General features: G+C 33.0%; 2 protein-coding genes across 2 annotated transcripts; both read left to right on the top strand.

The window, feature by feature from the left end:
- Positions 1-285: 285 nt before the first annotated feature.
- Positions 286-4,424, top strand: LOC123203889 (agmatine deiminase). The gene is made up of 11 exons (XM_044620358.1): positions 286-483; positions 641-820; positions 1,851-1,964; positions 2,047-2,136; positions 2,261-2,330; positions 2,579-2,634; positions 2,748-2,826; positions 3,118-3,252; positions 3,427-3,659; positions 3,863-4,021; positions 4,175-4,424. The coding sequence occupies exons 2-11, from the start codon at positions 734-736 to the stop codon at positions 4,271-4,273; spliced, it is 1,122 nt and encodes a 373-aa protein (XP_044476293.1). The 5' UTR covers positions 286-483; positions 641-733; the 3' UTR covers positions 4,274-4,424.
- Positions 4,425-7,177: 2,753 nt separating this feature from the next.
- Positions 7,178-10,401, top strand: LOC123203830 (serine/threonine-protein kinase 16-like). The gene is made up of 6 exons (XM_044620275.1): positions 7,178-7,476; positions 7,695-7,837; positions 8,190-8,333; positions 8,803-8,988; positions 9,163-9,287; positions 9,861-10,401. The coding sequence occupies exons 1-6, from the start codon at positions 7,263-7,265 to the stop codon at positions 10,084-10,086; spliced, it is 1,038 nt and encodes a 345-aa protein (XP_044476210.1). The 5' UTR covers positions 7,178-7,262; the 3' UTR covers positions 10,087-10,401.
- The last annotated feature ends 7,127 nt before the right edge of the window (positions 10,402-17,528 follow it).

The raw sequence follows: 17,528 nt of genomic DNA, 5'->3' as shown, positions 1-17,528 counted from the left end.
AAAACGGTAAAATTTTAAAGTTTTAATGTTTTAAATAGTAAATGACGATTTTACCCCTGTTCCTAACTGAAAAAATGGATGGTAGTTTGGTCATGGGTGGGAAAACTGGATTTTCATCTGGCGTGGGTGACATTTTGAAAACGCATCAAAAGTTGGGTGGGAAATAGTCCTTCTCCCTTAATTTTAATAATATCTAACCCTTCTGTTCGCAGTCAAGTCACCCCTTGCAGGCAATTCCCGTAACTTTCTGGGCTAAAGTGAGTCAAGAAACAATCCTCCATGTTATCTCTGTCTCTGTGTATAATTTACAGTAGATTTATATATATTTTACTGAAAAGATTTTTTTTTCCGCTTACTGTAACACTCCGTTGGACTGGGTGGCAGCGGTAGCGTTAGTGGCGTTAGATATATTTATGTTAATTCATCGGAAACAAAGGGTCCGTAGAGATAAAGAAGCAGAGAAATAACGCAGTAGCGGACAAGGTGATTACACGTGATGCGTCTTTTGTTGAAGACTGCCGAAAATTCAGGCACCCTTTGTTATATGTTTATGGTTTTTACACAAAGATTATATATAATTTTATCTCCACTTCAAAATCCACTATCGACTACTTTTGACGTAAGGTTTGTCTCTCTTAAGTGGCTTTAAGTCTCTGCCGTCACGTGAGAGAGAGAAAGCTTAAAGAATAGACTACCGTCTGTGTGAAAGAGGAGCAGAGAAGAAAGGTTGAGAATGGAGATGAAAGGGACTCCGGCTGCTCATGGATACCGCATGCCAGCAGAGTGGGAACCCCATTCACAGTGCTGGATGGGTTGGCCTGTAAGTTCTCTCTTTTTCTTTTTCTTTTTTTTTTCCTCTTTATTGATTGCTTATTTACTGATGAATCTGTATGTCGATGGTTTTGATGGGTTTTGTAAGTGACTGATCTTCTTTCATCTATAATGGATTTCAGTTCTTTTTTGTTATCTGGGAATGATGAATGATTAATGGTTTTGATTCTTTCTTATATCTGATTTGCATGTGGAAGTTCTCTGGCTATTTCATGTGTTTGATGATGGTTCTGTGTGCAAATTAGATTTTGTTTTGTTCATGTCTCGATTGATACGAGATGAATTAAAGAAGGAACATTTTGGTTTATTGTACTTGTATCTTTACCAGTAAGACACCATGGCAGATGATTGGATTATTTCAAACTGGAAATAATCAATAAGATACCTGGTAGATGATTGATTCAATCCATGCAAGACTTAATTGCAAGAGCTCTTTTGATATCATCTACACCAATTTTCAATGATGTCACAGAGTCATGAGAATTGGACCGAAACATTTCCCAGTTCATCGCTTTCTTCTTTTTATAAAGCCTATGGATTGTGGTTCTTGAATGATCCACCTTGTTTCCACTTCCAACGTAGAAATATACTCCCTTTTGAGGTGAAAAAGCCTCGAATCAATAATTATGATTTTGAACTTCTTCAATGCGCTATATGACATGTTAAATTGATGAATATTGTGTTAGACATGTCAAATTAGTCTAGGATAAGTTTTTAGTTCTAATTTGGGGTAAGATTTCTGGCATGTTCATATCATGCTATAATGTTCGTATTTTTTCCCTGCCTTTCTGTGGCGTGTCCATGTCTTGAATCTCATATATATAATTTATTGCTTTATCTTCATGTTCCTGAGAGGTTCCTGGAGAGAAAATGCAATCTTTGACTTCCTTTCTTGAACAAGTCTTTGTTTACATTTTGTTTTTCTTTGTTCAAACATATGATTTTTCTTATATGATATTAAAAGAATGTAGTTGTTAATATATTCATGGTGTATTTGACATTAATATCCACTTTGTCAGGAACGCCCAGATAATTGGCGAAACAATGCTGTTCATGCTCAAAAAGTATTTGCTGAGGTAGCAACAGCAATTTCAAAGTTTGAGCCTGTGACTGTCTGTGCAAATGCTGCTCAGGTTGGTGAAAATAGAAAATGATGGAAATGTCTTTAGTACTTTTCTTAACAAGTTCAATCATTTTAATTTGTTGCATTATTAGTGGGAAAATGCACGAAGTCAGCTACCACATAATATCAGGGTTACTGAGATGAGCATGAATGATTCATGGTTTCGAGATACTGGGCCAACTGTGAGCTTTCCTCTTTCTAATAATAATATTACTGAGTTTGCAATTGCAATTCTGATAAATCTGGCCTTGTTTCTGATTTTAACAAATGAAAGATGTTTTTTTGTTATTTGTTTTCCTCATTTAGATTGTAGTAACCTCAAATGCTACAGTACCAAGGGTTGCTGGAATTGACTGGAATTTCAACAGTTGGGGAGGTAAGCTATTGATGTTTTGTTGCTTTATACTCCTAATAAGAAGAGTTTAGCATCTATAATAGGTGCATCACTATTCTTATTATTTAAGAATTTATGTCCTGCATCTCTGTCTTTCTTGGATTGACAGCAATTTCCACTGTGATTGCATATAGAACTGAAGTGATAGTGGTTGTTTTTGTGGCCTTTGTTTGATATGTGAATAATATTGCTCACTAGGGTGCCAGTCATCTTACTCTCGGAATTTTCAGGGGTTGATGACGGTTGTTACAAAGATTGGAGTCTTGACCTTCTTGTGGCACAGAAGGTTTGTGTGTAAAACGGATTTTAGTCTGTTGAATGCTTCTCTTTTTTCCCAAGTACATTCGTTTTATAAATTTTCTTGTAAATTTAATCTTTTTTTTAATCATTTTTTGTTAGATTTTGGCAATTGAGAGGCTTCCCAGGTTCCCTCAGTCTCTAATTCTTGAAGGTGGGAGTATCCATGTCGATGGCGAAGGTAACAGTTGTAATTTATTTGCTGTTTCATTTGATCTTGGTAGATACTTTACCTGGAGATTTTAAGTCACCCATTGGAGGGAGAGACTTCATTTCTGAATAAGTTGCTAAAGGCTGTGTTTGATTGTGGCATATGATCCAATTTGTCAGTATGCTTCACATCTGGAAATTCATGACCTAATGTTCTTCCGTTGCAGAGGCTGCAACTACACAAAGAAAGTTGACTTCGTTTATACAAAGTTAATGCAATCGCTATACCATTGTTATTGATTATTTTGTGTTGCTGCTTCAGGTACATGCCTAACTACAGAAGAATGTCTTCTGAATAAGAACAGGAACCCACATTTGAGCAAAGTACAAATAGAGGATGAACTTAAGGCATATCTGGGTGTGAAGAAGATTATGTGGTTACCTCGTGGATTATACTGTATAATTCTTGATGTCTACTCATTTTGGTCATATGGCTTTATTTTCAAATTTGTCTTCTCTTGGGTTCATATCACAGAGGAGTGTGTAGCAGAGATACATACATCGTTTCCCAAAATTATCTTCTTTTCTATCTTTATTTAACCTGAAAACATCTACTTTGCTGATTTAACAGGTGATGATGATACCAATGGCCATATTGACAATATGTGCTGTTTTGCAAAACCTGGTGTAGTTTTGTTGTCTTGGACTGACGATGAAACAGATCCTCAGTATGAGCGATCTGTGGAAGCCTTTTCTGTTCTGTCTAACACTACTGATGCAAAAGGTCGAAAATTAGAAATAATCAAGCTCCATGTACCCGGGCCACTTTATATGACAGATGAAGAAGCAGCTGGAGTTATTCAGGCAAGCATCTAGCATCTTAAATTTGTGTTTCGTGCCTCTGCATCTATCCCAAAATACTCTCAAAGCTCACTTAATATCTGAATTGGGTGAAAATTTCCAAATTTACCACTGCAAATAGAATTTGTAACTTTTTTATTTGTTACTTCATTCAAGAATTTTATGAACATAAAGTAGAGAGCAGCTCTTTAACATTTTGGTTTCAGGATGGTGAGGCTAAGCCAAGACTTCCAGGTACAAGACTTGCTGCATCATACGTAAATTTCTACATTGCCAATGGAGGGATCATCACGCCACAGTTTGGGGACAAAAAATGGGATGATGAAGCTGTTTGTGTTTTGTCACAGGTCTTCCCAAATCATGAAGTAAGCAAATCAAATAAATGTCATTTCTACAATCTTTGCATATCGCATCTGACATAATCTGAAAACAGACTGATGTTACATTTGTTGAATCTTGATCTCGCACTCTTACTGTTTTCTTGATGGATGAAGTTATTAAATGTTATTTTGGCTCAGGTCGTAGCAGTTGAAGGTGCAAGGGAGATTGTTCTGGGAGGGGGAAACATCCATTGCATTACTCAGCAACAACCGGCCATTCCTTCTGCTGCTCCATAGCCCAACTCTATTGAAATCCTGAGTTGCTGCTGATGAACTATAAATGATGGTTTTATGAAAAAGCTTAACCATGTCTCAGACAGTTGGACATGCACACTTGTTCTTCTTCCTCTTCAGTGAATAAAGAGATAATAACTTTGATTAAAGAAAAGAGCAATGTTGTGCGTGCATATTTTTTTTTTTTTTTTGTACATAATTGAGTATATAGATGATGTATATTCATGTGATTAGATATTATTTTACCTTTTATTTCAAATTATCTAATTACATAATGATATATTATCTGTATATCCAAAAATATATACATATAATTTTATTGTAAAGAAAATTCAAACTAATTTCCAAGAGGTAGCTTAAGTCGCAAAAGATGAGATTTCATATATAAAAGAGTATGAATTTAAATCTTTCTTGATGACATATCAAAATTATGTTGCATGAGTAAATCGTAAAATTTATTTGTAGATATAGAATCACTGAGCAAGGATATTACTCATAATAAAATTATATATACAAATAACATACATAATTTTTTACATAAATAATAATATATCATTATGTAATTGAGTGTTATTTTATCTTTAATTTTAAACTATTCAATCATATGATAACACATTATTTATACACGTGACACTACTCTATCATTTAATCAATTAAAAAATGAAACTACATTTAACCAATGTTTTTAAAATTATATTGGTTATCCCATTGGGTCACAGTTTGACCAGACAATCAACCGGTTTAATCTATTAATAAATTATTATATATTTTTTAAATAATATTAAATATTTATCATATTTTAAAAATATAATATATATAAAATATAATTTTAAATATGTTAATTAAATAATTGATACTCTAATAAATAGTAAAAAAATAAATTATAAATTATTAATTTTAAATAATTTTTTAGATTTGATAAATTTATTGAATTTAATTAAATTTTAAACTAATTAATATTTATATATAAATTAGTTTAACGGGTGGATTTGATGTAGTTTAAAAAATAGTGTGTAAACCACACGAGACAAGTTGCTCTAGATGGATGGACCACACCTCTTTCAGCCAATGGTCATAAAACTAGTCAAACGTCAACTTACGGTAATGTCGTTTCGAAGAAACTTCTGTCAGCCTTCAATGTATGCGTGGACAGCCAATATGAGGACAGCGTTTAATCTCAAGGGCTAAAAATGTTTTGATAATTTGATCATATCACAAGACAGTTTAAAGAATAAATGTGGCCAAAGGACTGTGTCCCACCCAAAGTATGTTTTTTTTTTAACAACCCCCACCCCCCAAACTTTAAATTCTATTTACCCACTCATAAACAGTTATAAAAAAGGGTTTCAAAGATAAAATCATCATTTTATCTATAATATTAAAAATAAACTTAAATTTAATTTTATTTTTCCCTTTAAACCCTAAAAACTAACAATTTCTCCTAACTCAAGTTTTCAAAAACAATATTTTTCCCTCTAAGATTTCCAAACTTTTGGGTTAAATTTTTTGACAACGATCGACGATCTCTAGAGGACGTTTCTTCCTCTTCGGTGTTTCCTCTTTCCGACCGTATTGTGTCTCCCCCTCCTCAACGTCGTCGTCAACGAAGATGACGTGTCTTCTTCGTTGAGACGAGGACGAACCGTCTTCGTCGACGATAAAGAGTCTTCGTTAGAGATCAAGATGAGTCGTCTTCGTCGATGATGATGCCACACGGTATCGAAAGATGTACTATTGAAAGGAGGAGCCATCAGAGAGGGAGAGTAAGTGCTTGAAGATCATTGGTCATTGTTAAAAAAATTAAATATGAAAGTTTGAAAACCCTAGGGGGAAAATGTAATTTTTGAAAACTTTGGTTTGGAGGAAATTATTAATTTTTAGGGTTTAGAGAGAAAAATGATATAATTAACCAATTCAATTAATTTTAACGACCCATGAGTGGGTAAATGGAATTTTCAAAGTTAATAGAAAGAATTTGGATACAAAGCATACTTTCGGTGGGACATAGTCCTTTGGCCAATAAATATTTAGCAACTTTTAAGATATTAAATTGAATTTACATTAATGAACAAAAAATTACAATTATTTGACCTTATCATATTATATTTATGAAAATAAAATTTAAAAGGCCAAAGGACCTGGATGATGACGGATAAAAATAATTTTTTTTGAAATTTAATGATATGAACTGGTGCTTTCAACAAACCTTGGGTGGAATATAGTCATTTTATATTTAAATTTTAATCTAATTTTAAAAATATATTTATAATAAATAAAAAACTTAAATATTTATAAATATCTAATTTTTCATTAAAATTATTATTAATATAAAGATGAATTATCATCTAATAATAATATTAAAAAATATATAATATTATCTTATTTTCTTTTCAAGTTTTTTGAATTAAATTTTTAACTTAAAACCTTAACTTTAAAAAGTGATTTTTACTTTTTAAATTCTTAAGTTTTTTTCTTTCTCTTTTTTGCCATTGACAATCACTAATAACTTCATCACAAACTTTGCTAGACGTTATTTGTTATCTTTTATTATACGACATTTGTTGTCCTTTGTTAAATGATAATGATGATTTTGTTTGTCGTTCATCTTTATCAAGAGATGATTGTTGTTCGTTGAAAAAAATGAACGAATTTTATGTTTGATATCATAAAAATTTTTTTTAAAAAAAATTTAATCATAAAAAATTATTAATTTTTTAAATTAATAAAATATAATTTTAATTATTTTAATATTATTAATAAAATAATAATCTCCAATATAAAATTTTGAAATATATGACTTTAACATAAAACTTATGTAAATATTTAAATTTTTCATCATCAATCAGTAAACATTTGTCTTCCCAGTAAAACTGGGGTGGGAAATTTTGTTTGGCCTAATAAATAAGGGGAAAAAAAAAACATCGAGATCTGTTAATGAGAATTTGAAGAACCATTTCGTATTCTTTGGCAAGCGCCTAAGAGTGAGGGAGGCATGGGTTGTACGTTCTCAGGTCTAAACGCTCTGTACGACGCCGTTAACGGCGGGGGAGACGTCTGGATCAACGAAACTAGGTTCAGGATTTTGCGGCAGCTCGGTGAGGGTGGATTCGCCTATGTCTTTTTGGTCAAAGAAGTCATCACCAACTCCTCTTCTGTTACTTCCGGCGGTCTCGCCAACAGAGTCAAAGATCCATCTCATCTCTCCGGTTCGTCTATACGAATTCTTTAATTGACTGTTACTGTTATTGAATATTGGATCCAAAGCGATTGTTTTTTATTTGATTAGTCATTTGTGTGAACTTAATTGATTGACGATAGATTTGTTGTCTGGTTATCGAATTGATTGAAGATCTTGGATTGTGAAAGTGAAATTGAAGTGAAACTTGGTAGTTATGGTATTCATTTGAATTTGATTATAATGCAGATGATGGAACTTATGCAATGAAGAAAGTTCTCATTCAAAACAATGAACAGCTGGAGTTGGTGAGAGAGGAGATTCGTGTTTCGTCTTTATTTAGTCACCAAAATCTGCTTCCGCTTCTTGATCACGCCATAATCGCTGCTAAGGTATCTTCTTAATGTTTCCGTTATGTTGCAATTGAAACTGCAAACCGATTGCAGTCTAAATTAGGTGATTAAATGTTCTCTCAATTGGTATAATACTGTGATTATGGAACCTATGCCTTATATTGTGTATGGGATTGAAGAAATATCTAATCAACTAATTTAGGAACTTCAATAAACAAGCTTGGAATGTTTAGGCTCATCTTACATGGTAGACTTGCATGCTTTGTGATCTTGGAGTCTAATTGACATTAATATTAATTATGTTGTATGGTCTGCTTATATGTTATCCTTGTGCTTCCTTTAACATCTTCCAATGACTGAGTTAACTGAAAGATTTACTTTTGTTGGTTAGAGTAATCAAGAAGGATCGTGGAATCATGAAGCATACCTGTTATTTCCTGTTCATTTGGATGGAACCCTACTGGACAATGCCAAAGCTATGAAAGCTAAGAAGGAATTTTTTTCTACCTCAGATGTTCTCCAAATTTTCCGCCAGGTGAATAGCAATCTCATTTATTTCTTAGTAGTTTTCCTTCTGTGATGCAAGTTTGTAGTAGAAAGTTTTTTCTTGTTGAATTTTTGCAGTCCCACCAGATAAGAGAATAAAAAAAATCCTCCCCTGATTTGATATGTTTTATCAGAAATGTCTTTTTCCCTCTTGTCTTGTGTATAAACATGTATATATATTAAATTTCAACCATTGGAATTTATATGTTGCTTTAGTTGGAGAATTGCATCGGTTATTTTTTTTTCCACTAAGAACTTCAGTAGTTTTCTGTTAAAGTAGATGTTTTGTTTGGAGTATGGTTGTGTGGTGATTGCTCATTCAGTGCACATCACTTGTGGAGCTTTGAATCTTCTTTGCTCTCCCTGAATATAGGCAGGTAGTAGTTTCGATGTATGGTGCCAAAGTATTGATTTGCATTGCTATAATGTATTTTGATAAAGCAACATTGTTGTGACAGCTTTGTGCAGGACTCAAACACATGCACAGTTTTGAACCTCCATATGCTCATAATGATGTCAAACCTGGTAATGTTCTTATTACTAATAGAAAAGGCCAACCACCTTTTGCAATATTGATGGATTTTGGGAGTGCCCAGCCTGCAAGGAGGCAAATTCAGTGTCGTTCAGAAGCTTTGCAGTTGCAGGTGCTAGTTGTTTTCTTTCCAGTATTCTGTTTCTTACTCTGAACCATTGTTACAGCGCTAATAATTCTTCTGTCAATTTTTTTTTTTGTGTCTTTATTAACTAGTGAAAATAAGCATAATGTTCCATCATCCTGTACCATGCTAATGGTTGGATTTTGGATGGTTATTGTATAGGAATGGGCAGCTGAACATTGTTCTGCACCTTACCGGGCTCCTGAGCTGTGGGACTGCCCAAGTCATGCCAATATTGATGAGAGAACTGATATTTGGTCACTAGGATGCACTTTATATGCAATAATGTGAGGACTAATTCTTGTCTTTCATACGTTTTGATAAAGAGAAACTGTTTTGTTGGTCTTGTCATCATGCTGGTTTTTGAAGACATTGATTATCTTGCCATTTTTTGTTTGGTTCAAGATGCTTACTACATTCATTTATTTTTCAGACATCTTTGATTAAAGGTTATATAGCAAATAGCAAATTGATCACTTCAAATATACTGTCATGACATGTTACATTTTTATGTTAGGAGTTTTCTGTTGTGGTAGTGTCTAAAGACAAAATGAGTTTTTGTGCAATATGGAATCAATTTAAGCAGGCAAATTCAGAAGATATTAATTCGTAGTTTCAGCTCGCATTTAACTCAATATTACTTTTAACTTTATAAAAACTGTGCTGACACCTAGTTGAGGATTAGATTCTGTATTTAAGATATGCTGAAAGTAAAGAGAATGTCACTTTTTTTTTCTGGTGTCCTGCTGGTATTGGTGATATTCAGAAAATAGACTGTTTTATTGAAGTTAATCTATTTGATTTCTATAAACATGCCTTTCAATTTTCCATTTTCCTGTTGCTTATGGCTGATTTTTCAGGTATGGAGTGTCTCCATTTGAGTATGCACTAGGAGAATCTGGAGGAAGCCTGCAATTGGCTGTTGTAAATGCACAAATAAAATGGCCAGCTGGACCAAATCCTCCATATCCAGACGCTCTCCACAAGTTTGTTACATGGATGCTTCAGCCTCAGGCTGCAGTTCGCCCCTGCATCGATGATATTATAATTCACGTGGACAAGTTGATTGCAAAATTTTCTCAGTGAGATAATGTGGCAAAAGATGGTTGATCAGTGACATGCAGGTTGACCGAGTAATCTTCAGCAGATCGGGCTATAACTGCAGGTCATCCAGCACATATATTGTAGTTAGAAGCAGAAACAGAAGTGAAAGCAATACCAACTCAACATTATATGTTACATTTTCAAGTAAGCTTGGCACTTGTGAATTGTTACAATATTGTTAGTGTATTGTTTTTGTGGCAACCATTTTATTCATCGTCTGTAATTTATTGAAGTTCAGATCTCCTGTTGCACGCTCAGACTCATTAGTGTAGTATATATGTACCATGCATTTAATCATCTGGGTTGGATCTTTGCATGCACATGCATTTCTAGATGATCACCACTGAAATAGTTATTGATGAAAATAGGGCTAGATTCGAGCCAAACCCAGGTGAGCTTGAGCTCGCTTCAAAGTTGTTTGTGCTCAGCTCACCTGAGGAGAGTCAAGCTTGAGTTGTGCTTTGAGTTGGGTTTTGTATTGTAATTGAATAAAAAATGACTAAAATGACATCGTTTTGATGTGTATTGATTAAAATGATATCATTTTAGTAGATTCGTGATAAAATATACCAATTTTGTGGGTTTGGTGAGTCTAACAAACCTAAAGCTCGAGTTCAAGCACGAGTTTTAAGTTTGTTTAAACCAAGCTTTTTTAAGTTAGACTCATTTTTGAATTTGAATAAGCTAAATTTGAATCTAACTATAGATGATTCCATCATTACTTTGGTGGAGGAAAATCAATTGCTTGGAATTTGGGTTTTTGGTGGTACCATTCTGTATCTGAAATTTCGTGGCTGATCTTGGCAAATAGTTATAAATTATAAGGAGTAATTCTGTTGTTGGGCCTAACTTCTACACAACATAATCCTACAGAAAACCTTGAATTTCACTTCATAGACATGATTTTGGGTTCATTTCTCTCCGTTAGTTGCTACTTACCTGGGACCAACTCAAGACTATTCGGCCACAAATAATGACGAATCTTCCTTTTTTGGGCCTTCTTTTCTCCAATTGAGCCTTGGACCATCCCAACATCGTTTTCAAGCTGTCCTCTTTCCTGGACTTGCTTAGCAACCATCCCAACCATTAACTTCCACCAATAAATGTTCACAACAAGCAAGCAGGATAGAAGTGCATTGGCCAATATATTTTCAAACTCCCACCTGTGTGAAGTTTCAAAAACCTAAAAACTCATTTGTCATTAACTTTCATTAAAATTCTGTTAGATGTAAGGGTAAAATTGTTATTTTATTAATAATATTAGAAAATATATAATTTTATCTTATTTTACCCCTCAACTTTTAAAAACTGACAAATTCACTCTTACTTTAACTTTTTCAATTTTAAAAAGTGACATTCCCCCCCCTCCAAACAAAAAAAAACCTATGGTTTTTTTTCTTCACTTTTCTAACTACCATCTCTATCTTCCGCGACCTCCTCTTTTCATCTTAAAACTTTGTCAGCTCTTTCCATCGACAAACGTTTTCTTCGTTTTCATTGACAAAAAGACAAACAATTTCATCTTTGTCTTTTCGTCTGTTGACGGAGAGAGATGACATCGATGAAGAGAGATGGAGATGGTGATTCCGTCTCTTGTCCAAGGTCATAAAAGCTTCATAGCTTTCATAAAAACACATAGTAACATTGAGACGACACATTATGGGAACAGCAAGAATGAAATATGTGTTAGCGATCCATTCGCAGCCAGTTTATTTTGACATCTTTGTAATCTCTAGGAAAACATCAGTGGCATCACGGAGGCCTAAGGCAACTGAACCGATGCGAGTGAACCTGGTGCAGGAAGAAATCATCATAACGGTGCAAATAAGAGTAACAGACTATACTTCAGAACTAAACATTCAGGAAAAGTTCTTCATAGTGCCTTTTACATGAAGTTATCCATTACACTTTGTTGTAAGATTAATTGACAGGACTCAAGACTTGCAAGTTTGGCTAAATTCTTATTGGCAAGCGATGCAAGTAAGCTTGAATTTGAACCAAGCCAAGTCCGAGCTTGGGCAAACTTGAGTTTGGTTCGGTTTGAGGGGAAGTAAGCTTGAGCTTACTAAGCTCTCCACAAAGTTGTTCAAGCTTGGCTATTAAGCTCAGGTTCAACTTGAGTTCAAGCTAAGTTACATTTTGAGTTTGGTTTAATACTATCACCGAGAAAAAAAAAATAATTAAAATGATGTTGTTTTGATACATAATGGTCAAAATGATATTTAGTCAATTCGTATTGAATTCTTTCAGGCTCATGAGCTTAACGGGTCGAATACCCTTTAATCTCAAACTGAAATATATTTAAGTCCTATGCTCGAGCTTGAGGTCGAGTTCGCTTAAGCTAAGCTCATATCATGCTTGTTGTCAAATTTGCTTTCAAGCTCATTTTCAAGCTTGAACAAACTCGGTTAGAATCCAACCCTAGATGCAACATATGACAAATAAACTTCTCGAATATGTCATGTTTCCATCAAAGCTTGGTGTGTTCAGACAATATAACTTAGCCATCATAGAAATCCTGCCACTTATAATAGTTAACAGGGAGTATAGAGTTTCTCTTAAATCTATATTCAATTCAAATACATATGCATCTTTAATAATATAAATGTGTATTATGGATTTGGTTAACACTTCAATCTGATTTAGACCGCTAGAAAACTTCTTTTCTCCAGAATTTTGCATATTATAGGTCAAACATTTCATTGTTTCAGCAGATCAACAACTAGGACTATCTTTTGTAATTCAAATCAAGGCTGGATTTGAGTTAAACTTGTTCAAGCTTCAGTTCAACTTGAACAAACACAAAACGAAAGCTCAAAGAAGCCCGAAACGAGCTCAACTTAAGTGAGCTGGAGCTTGAGTATGAAAGTTTCATATTTTCGAGCTCGAGTTTTAGAGTTGTTTGGCTCATCAAACTCGCGAGCTGAAAAAATTTGATACAAAACGACGTCATTTTAGTAATAAACTGCGCTTAAAGCTTATGACGAGCTTGAACTTGGGTTTTACTCATTTAAAATGAGTCAAGCTCAAGCTTTTTTGAAGTGATCTCGAGCTTGGTTCCATGCAAATCTCCACTCGGTTTGAATTTAACCCAAATTCAAATATTACTAAATTTTATAGTTGTACTAGACATCTATCATTTAAGGATCATGACTAAAATTCTACATTCAAAACACTATAAATAGAAATAGCAGTTCAAATAGTGATTATAGTAAATGATACCTCAAAGACGTCGGTGTCAAGAAAAAGCCTAACTGCAGGGAAGAAGAAAGCAGAGAAGGGAAGTACCAGAAAGTCTTTGGTGGCTGGGTCTGACTCAAACACCCAGTTGACTGAACCATATTTAGGATTCCAAATGCAAGGTGTAAGACTTGGATCTCACATTAGAAAAGTATGAACTCTTCAATTTCAATAGCTAGCTTTTGAAGTATAGATCTCTCAAGATTTATATAATTTAGTATTAGTATTACAGTGTTAACCCAAGGTTAACAAGGAGGTAACCCACAACCAGCCTGTGTGGGCACCAAAGGTGCGGAGTGTGGTGGTTCATATCAAACCAGAACAACTTAAAATACCCATTTGGATCAGTTGACAAGTTCAGAGGTGGGAGATTAGGGAATAAGAATAAAAAGAGAGTGATTTGAAGACAAAAGAAAGTTTACAAATATCATTTTACCTTTTCATGAGACCTTGTGGAAAAACTAATGAAGAATTTATTTAACCGTAGAAATTGCAGAAATTTGTAGTTTTTATGGGCTTCTTCCCTGTCCAATAAGATTTCTTTCTCATTTTTATGCAATAGTTGGTAAAATGATGATCTTATTTTAATTTAACACTTGGGATATGCTGCTGATCTTATTTTAATTTAACACTTGGGATATGCTAAGCTTTGTCTTTCTTTGAGTCTAGCCTTCAAACCAAAAAAATCTTGAACTTCATATGAACCCATTTTTTTATGCTGAACAATTCTAATTATTGAAGGAATTGTGCATGTCCTTTTGTGTTTGAGAGATTACATAACACCACTTAAGTAAGATCCCTTAAACTTAGACCTAAAACAAATAACTGAACAAAATGCTTTGACCCAATAAATCATCAGAAAAAGACCAAATCAAGAATAAGTGTATTGATGAATAAATCAGCCTGTAATGGTTTCCAAGTCAACTGTTTTTTCACTGTCTTCCTATAAGTAGAGGCTGATGAAGCTGATAAACTTCACAGACAGCCTCATACCTGCAACCCCATCTGCTTTATCTTCAAACAAATTGACTGAAGGAAAAAGATGTTGCCAAAAGTCAGTGACTCAGATGACAGCAGCCTGAGAGTGAAATGGAACTTCTCCACTGAATTCATCTTTGGGGGCCTCATTCTTCTGTTTTTTCTCTTCGCTTTACTAATTATAAGGCTTTTACTTTATCAGCCTAAACCAGAAGCACCAGCCCCATCAAGTGAATCTATTGAAGCCCCTCAGCAGCTCAACCAGCAGACAGAAGATGATGTGCCTGAAATTGTTGTGATAATGGCTGGAGAGCAGAGCCCTTCTTATATAGCCAAACTGGCGCCTTCAACTCCAAATTCAGTACAAGTATGACATCTCTTGAATTTGATATATTGATCTTAGAGACTTTGCTGATTATTCTTTTGTTTGTAGCCAACAATTGATGTACATATGTTGCAGTTCTTGGTCCACTTCAATGCAGGACATTATTTATAAATTATACATTAAAACTTTTACATGAAGCTCCATGAAAATTCCTTACTTATTACTCACGATAAGTATCTGATTCATTGAATTTCCAAAGCGTTAGTGGAGTTGGTGAGGTTGATTATGTTAGCTGAGTGATGTAAGCAGCTTAGTTAAGAGTCAGTGAACCAAATCCCTCTGGGAATTTTCTATGAAACCGATTCCTCATTCTTTATAAATTTATAAATTTGCTACGGTGCGTTTCTGCGTTTCCGAAACGTTTCCATTTTTTAAACACTCTGAAACAGGTATAAAATGTTTCAAAGACGTTTCAAAAATATAAACAAGTTTCTTTTTATTTATTAATCGATCAAAAATCGATTTCTTATTTCACTCTCCTCTACAATTTCAAACCATAATTCTGATTTATTCTCCTCTCCTCTCCTCCCCCTTTTGGCTTATCAAAACTCAGCTCTTCTCCATCTCTAGCTTCTTTAATTGTTAATGAATGCTCAAAAAATTGATTTCATTAAATTTGATTTACATAATTCATTTGATTATCGATTGATAGACCAAGTTAATTAAACGTACATATTTTTATAATTAAAAAATTAAAAAATTACTATTTTATACTTTTTTTTAAAGAAATACAACTAGTTACGCGCACACCTTATTGTAACATTTATATTTCCGTGTTTTCATATTTCTACGTTTCCGATTCCGTGTAGCATAGCACTTGTGAAAAAGGTTTTAAGAATATCTCAAAAAGGCAAAATTCCTGAAACCTCTGGGAAGTTGGAGTCGCTGCAACAAAAATGGATTCTCGGAAACAAGTAAGGTGGGAACAGAAATACTTAGTGGGAAGAGAATAATTAGTCGGCTAAAAGGAATATTAATTTGGCAATGACCCGTTAAGCAAAATCATTATTCTTATTCTGCTACTTGTACTATCCATATTAATTATGGATTATACTAATAAACCTTATCTTTAAATGACATATTTCTATGAAGGTTCGGCCTAGAATCCTCTTGTCATCCAGAGTTGGTATGACAGACGCTTTTCCCTCTATTAAGAAGAAAGATTAATGATATAAAGGTAAAATAATAATTTTATTATTTTTAATTTTAAAAATTACAATTTTTTTTTCATATTAAAATGTTTTAAATATTATAATTTAATCTTTAAAAAATTCGGTTGTATTCTGGTTAATCCTTTGAGAGTATAACCACAATTTTTAAAACTATTAGAAAATAAATGATTTTTCAAAAATTTCAGATGACCCCAAACTTTTTCTAATATCTAATAACCCTTAAAAATTCACAAAAACCACAATATTTTACAAAATTGCAATTATCCCTTAATATCCTATTATATAATAAAGATATTTTTATCTATAGGAAGAGAGAAACAAGGAGTGAGGGTGAAAGAAAAAAGAATAAAAAGTTTCTTGTATAACTCGAATATTTAAAATATTATTTTTAATTTTTGTGAATTTAGTATTATATAATAATTTTGGAAAAAGAAAATATGAAATAGCATGGATAAAACAGTAATTTCACCCCCTTAATATTACTGTTGCATTAACCAATTTTAATTTTGGGTGAAAAAGTATTATTTATTTCAATTAGGGGTGGAACATGTTGTAAGACTAAACCTTGGGTGGGAAAAGGTTATTCATCTGATAAAGCAATGAAAGGAATCAGTGCCCCTTTTGTGTTTCACATTATTTTACTTGTGATAAAATTTGATTGCATTCTGTTCAATTCTTTGAGAGTATAATTATCATTTTTTAAATTATTCGAGAATAAATTGGTTTTTAAAAAATTTTCAGATGACCCCAAACTTTTTTCTAATTTCTAATAACCCTTAAAAATTTATAAAAACCACAATATTTTACAAAATTACAATTGTCCCTTAATATACGATTATATAATAAAGATATTCTTATCTATAGGAAGAGAGAAACAAGGAGTGAGGGTGAAAAAAAAAATAAAAAGTTTTTTATATAACTCGGATATTTAAAATATTATTTTTAATTTTTGCTAATTGAGAATTATATAAAAATTTTGGAAAAAGAAAAAATGAAATAGCATAGATAAAACAGTAATTTCACCCCCTTAATATTAGTGTTTCATTAAACAATTTTAATTTTGGGTGAAAAAGTATTATTTATTTCAATTAGGGGTGGAAAACTCTTTTGGGACTAAACCTTGGGCGGGAAAATGTCGTTCATTTGATAAAGCAATGAAAGGAAACAGTGCCCTTTTTGTGTTTCACGTTGTTTTACTTGTGAGGAAATTAACCTTCCCAAACTTCTGGAAAATGATACATATTCTGTAACGCAGAATATGAATACAAAAGCAACTCCCCTAATCACTATTAAACTAAGCTCATTTTTCGGATACCATGTACAATCCATTATCTAGATTCTGATACTTTTAAATAAATCTTAAATCGTTAAAACATAAAAGAGATGTTAGGTATAAATATACATCACATATCGTTTGAAATGTTAAAATAAAATTGATTAAATAATTTGTGAACTACTTAAACTATTAAGACATGTTTTCAATTGTAAATCTCAAAAGCAAAATTATGATAAATTGTGTGTCCAAAGTGGATAATACGTTGGTAGGATGTGACTAGGGTTCAGTTATAAGTATGAATTAAGCTATGAATTCCATGTATAAGGCAAGAATTTAAGAAGCTTTGATAAGAAGAAGAGAGAGAGATATTATA

Source organism: Mangifera indica, chromosome 20 (genome assembly GCF_011075055.1).
Source record: "Mangifera indica cultivar Alphonso chromosome 20, CATAS_Mindica_2.1, whole genome shotgun sequence".
NCBI lineage: Eukaryota > Viridiplantae > Streptophyta > Magnoliopsida > Sapindales > Anacardiaceae > Mangifera > Mangifera indica.
The sequence above is the reverse complement of the archived record's forward strand: the minus strand, read 5'-3'. Positions and strand labels throughout refer to the sequence as shown.

What these genes read in the sequence shown, in the direction of transcription:
- LOC123203889 (XM_044620358.1), top strand. Translation starts at nt 734, where the DNA reads ATGGAGATGAAAGGGACTCCGGCTGCTCATGGATACCGCATGCCAGCA. An exon ending in TTCGAGATACTGGGCCAACT is followed by an intron (nt 2,137 to 2,260) that starts GTGAGCTTTCCT and finishes TTCCTCATTTAG; the next exon opens with ATTGTAGTAACCTCAAATGC. An exon ending in GAATTTCAACAGTTGGGGAG is followed by an intron (nt 2,331 to 2,578) that starts GTAAGCTATTGA and finishes CGGAATTTTCAG; the next exon opens with GGGTTGATGACGGTTGTTAC.
- LOC123203830 (XM_044620275.1), top strand. Translation starts at nt 7,263, where the DNA reads ATGGGTTGTACGTTCTCAGGTCTAAACGCTCTGTACGACGCCGTTAAC. An exon ending in CAGAAGCTTTGCAGTTGCAG is followed by an intron (nt 8,989 to 9,162) that starts GTGCTAGTTGTT and finishes GTTATTGTATAG; the next exon opens with GAATGGGCAGCTGAACATTG. An exon ending in TGCACTTTATATGCAATAAT is followed by an intron (nt 9,288 to 9,860) that starts GTGAGGACTAAT and finishes CTGATTTTTCAG; the next exon opens with GTATGGAGTGTCTCCATTTG.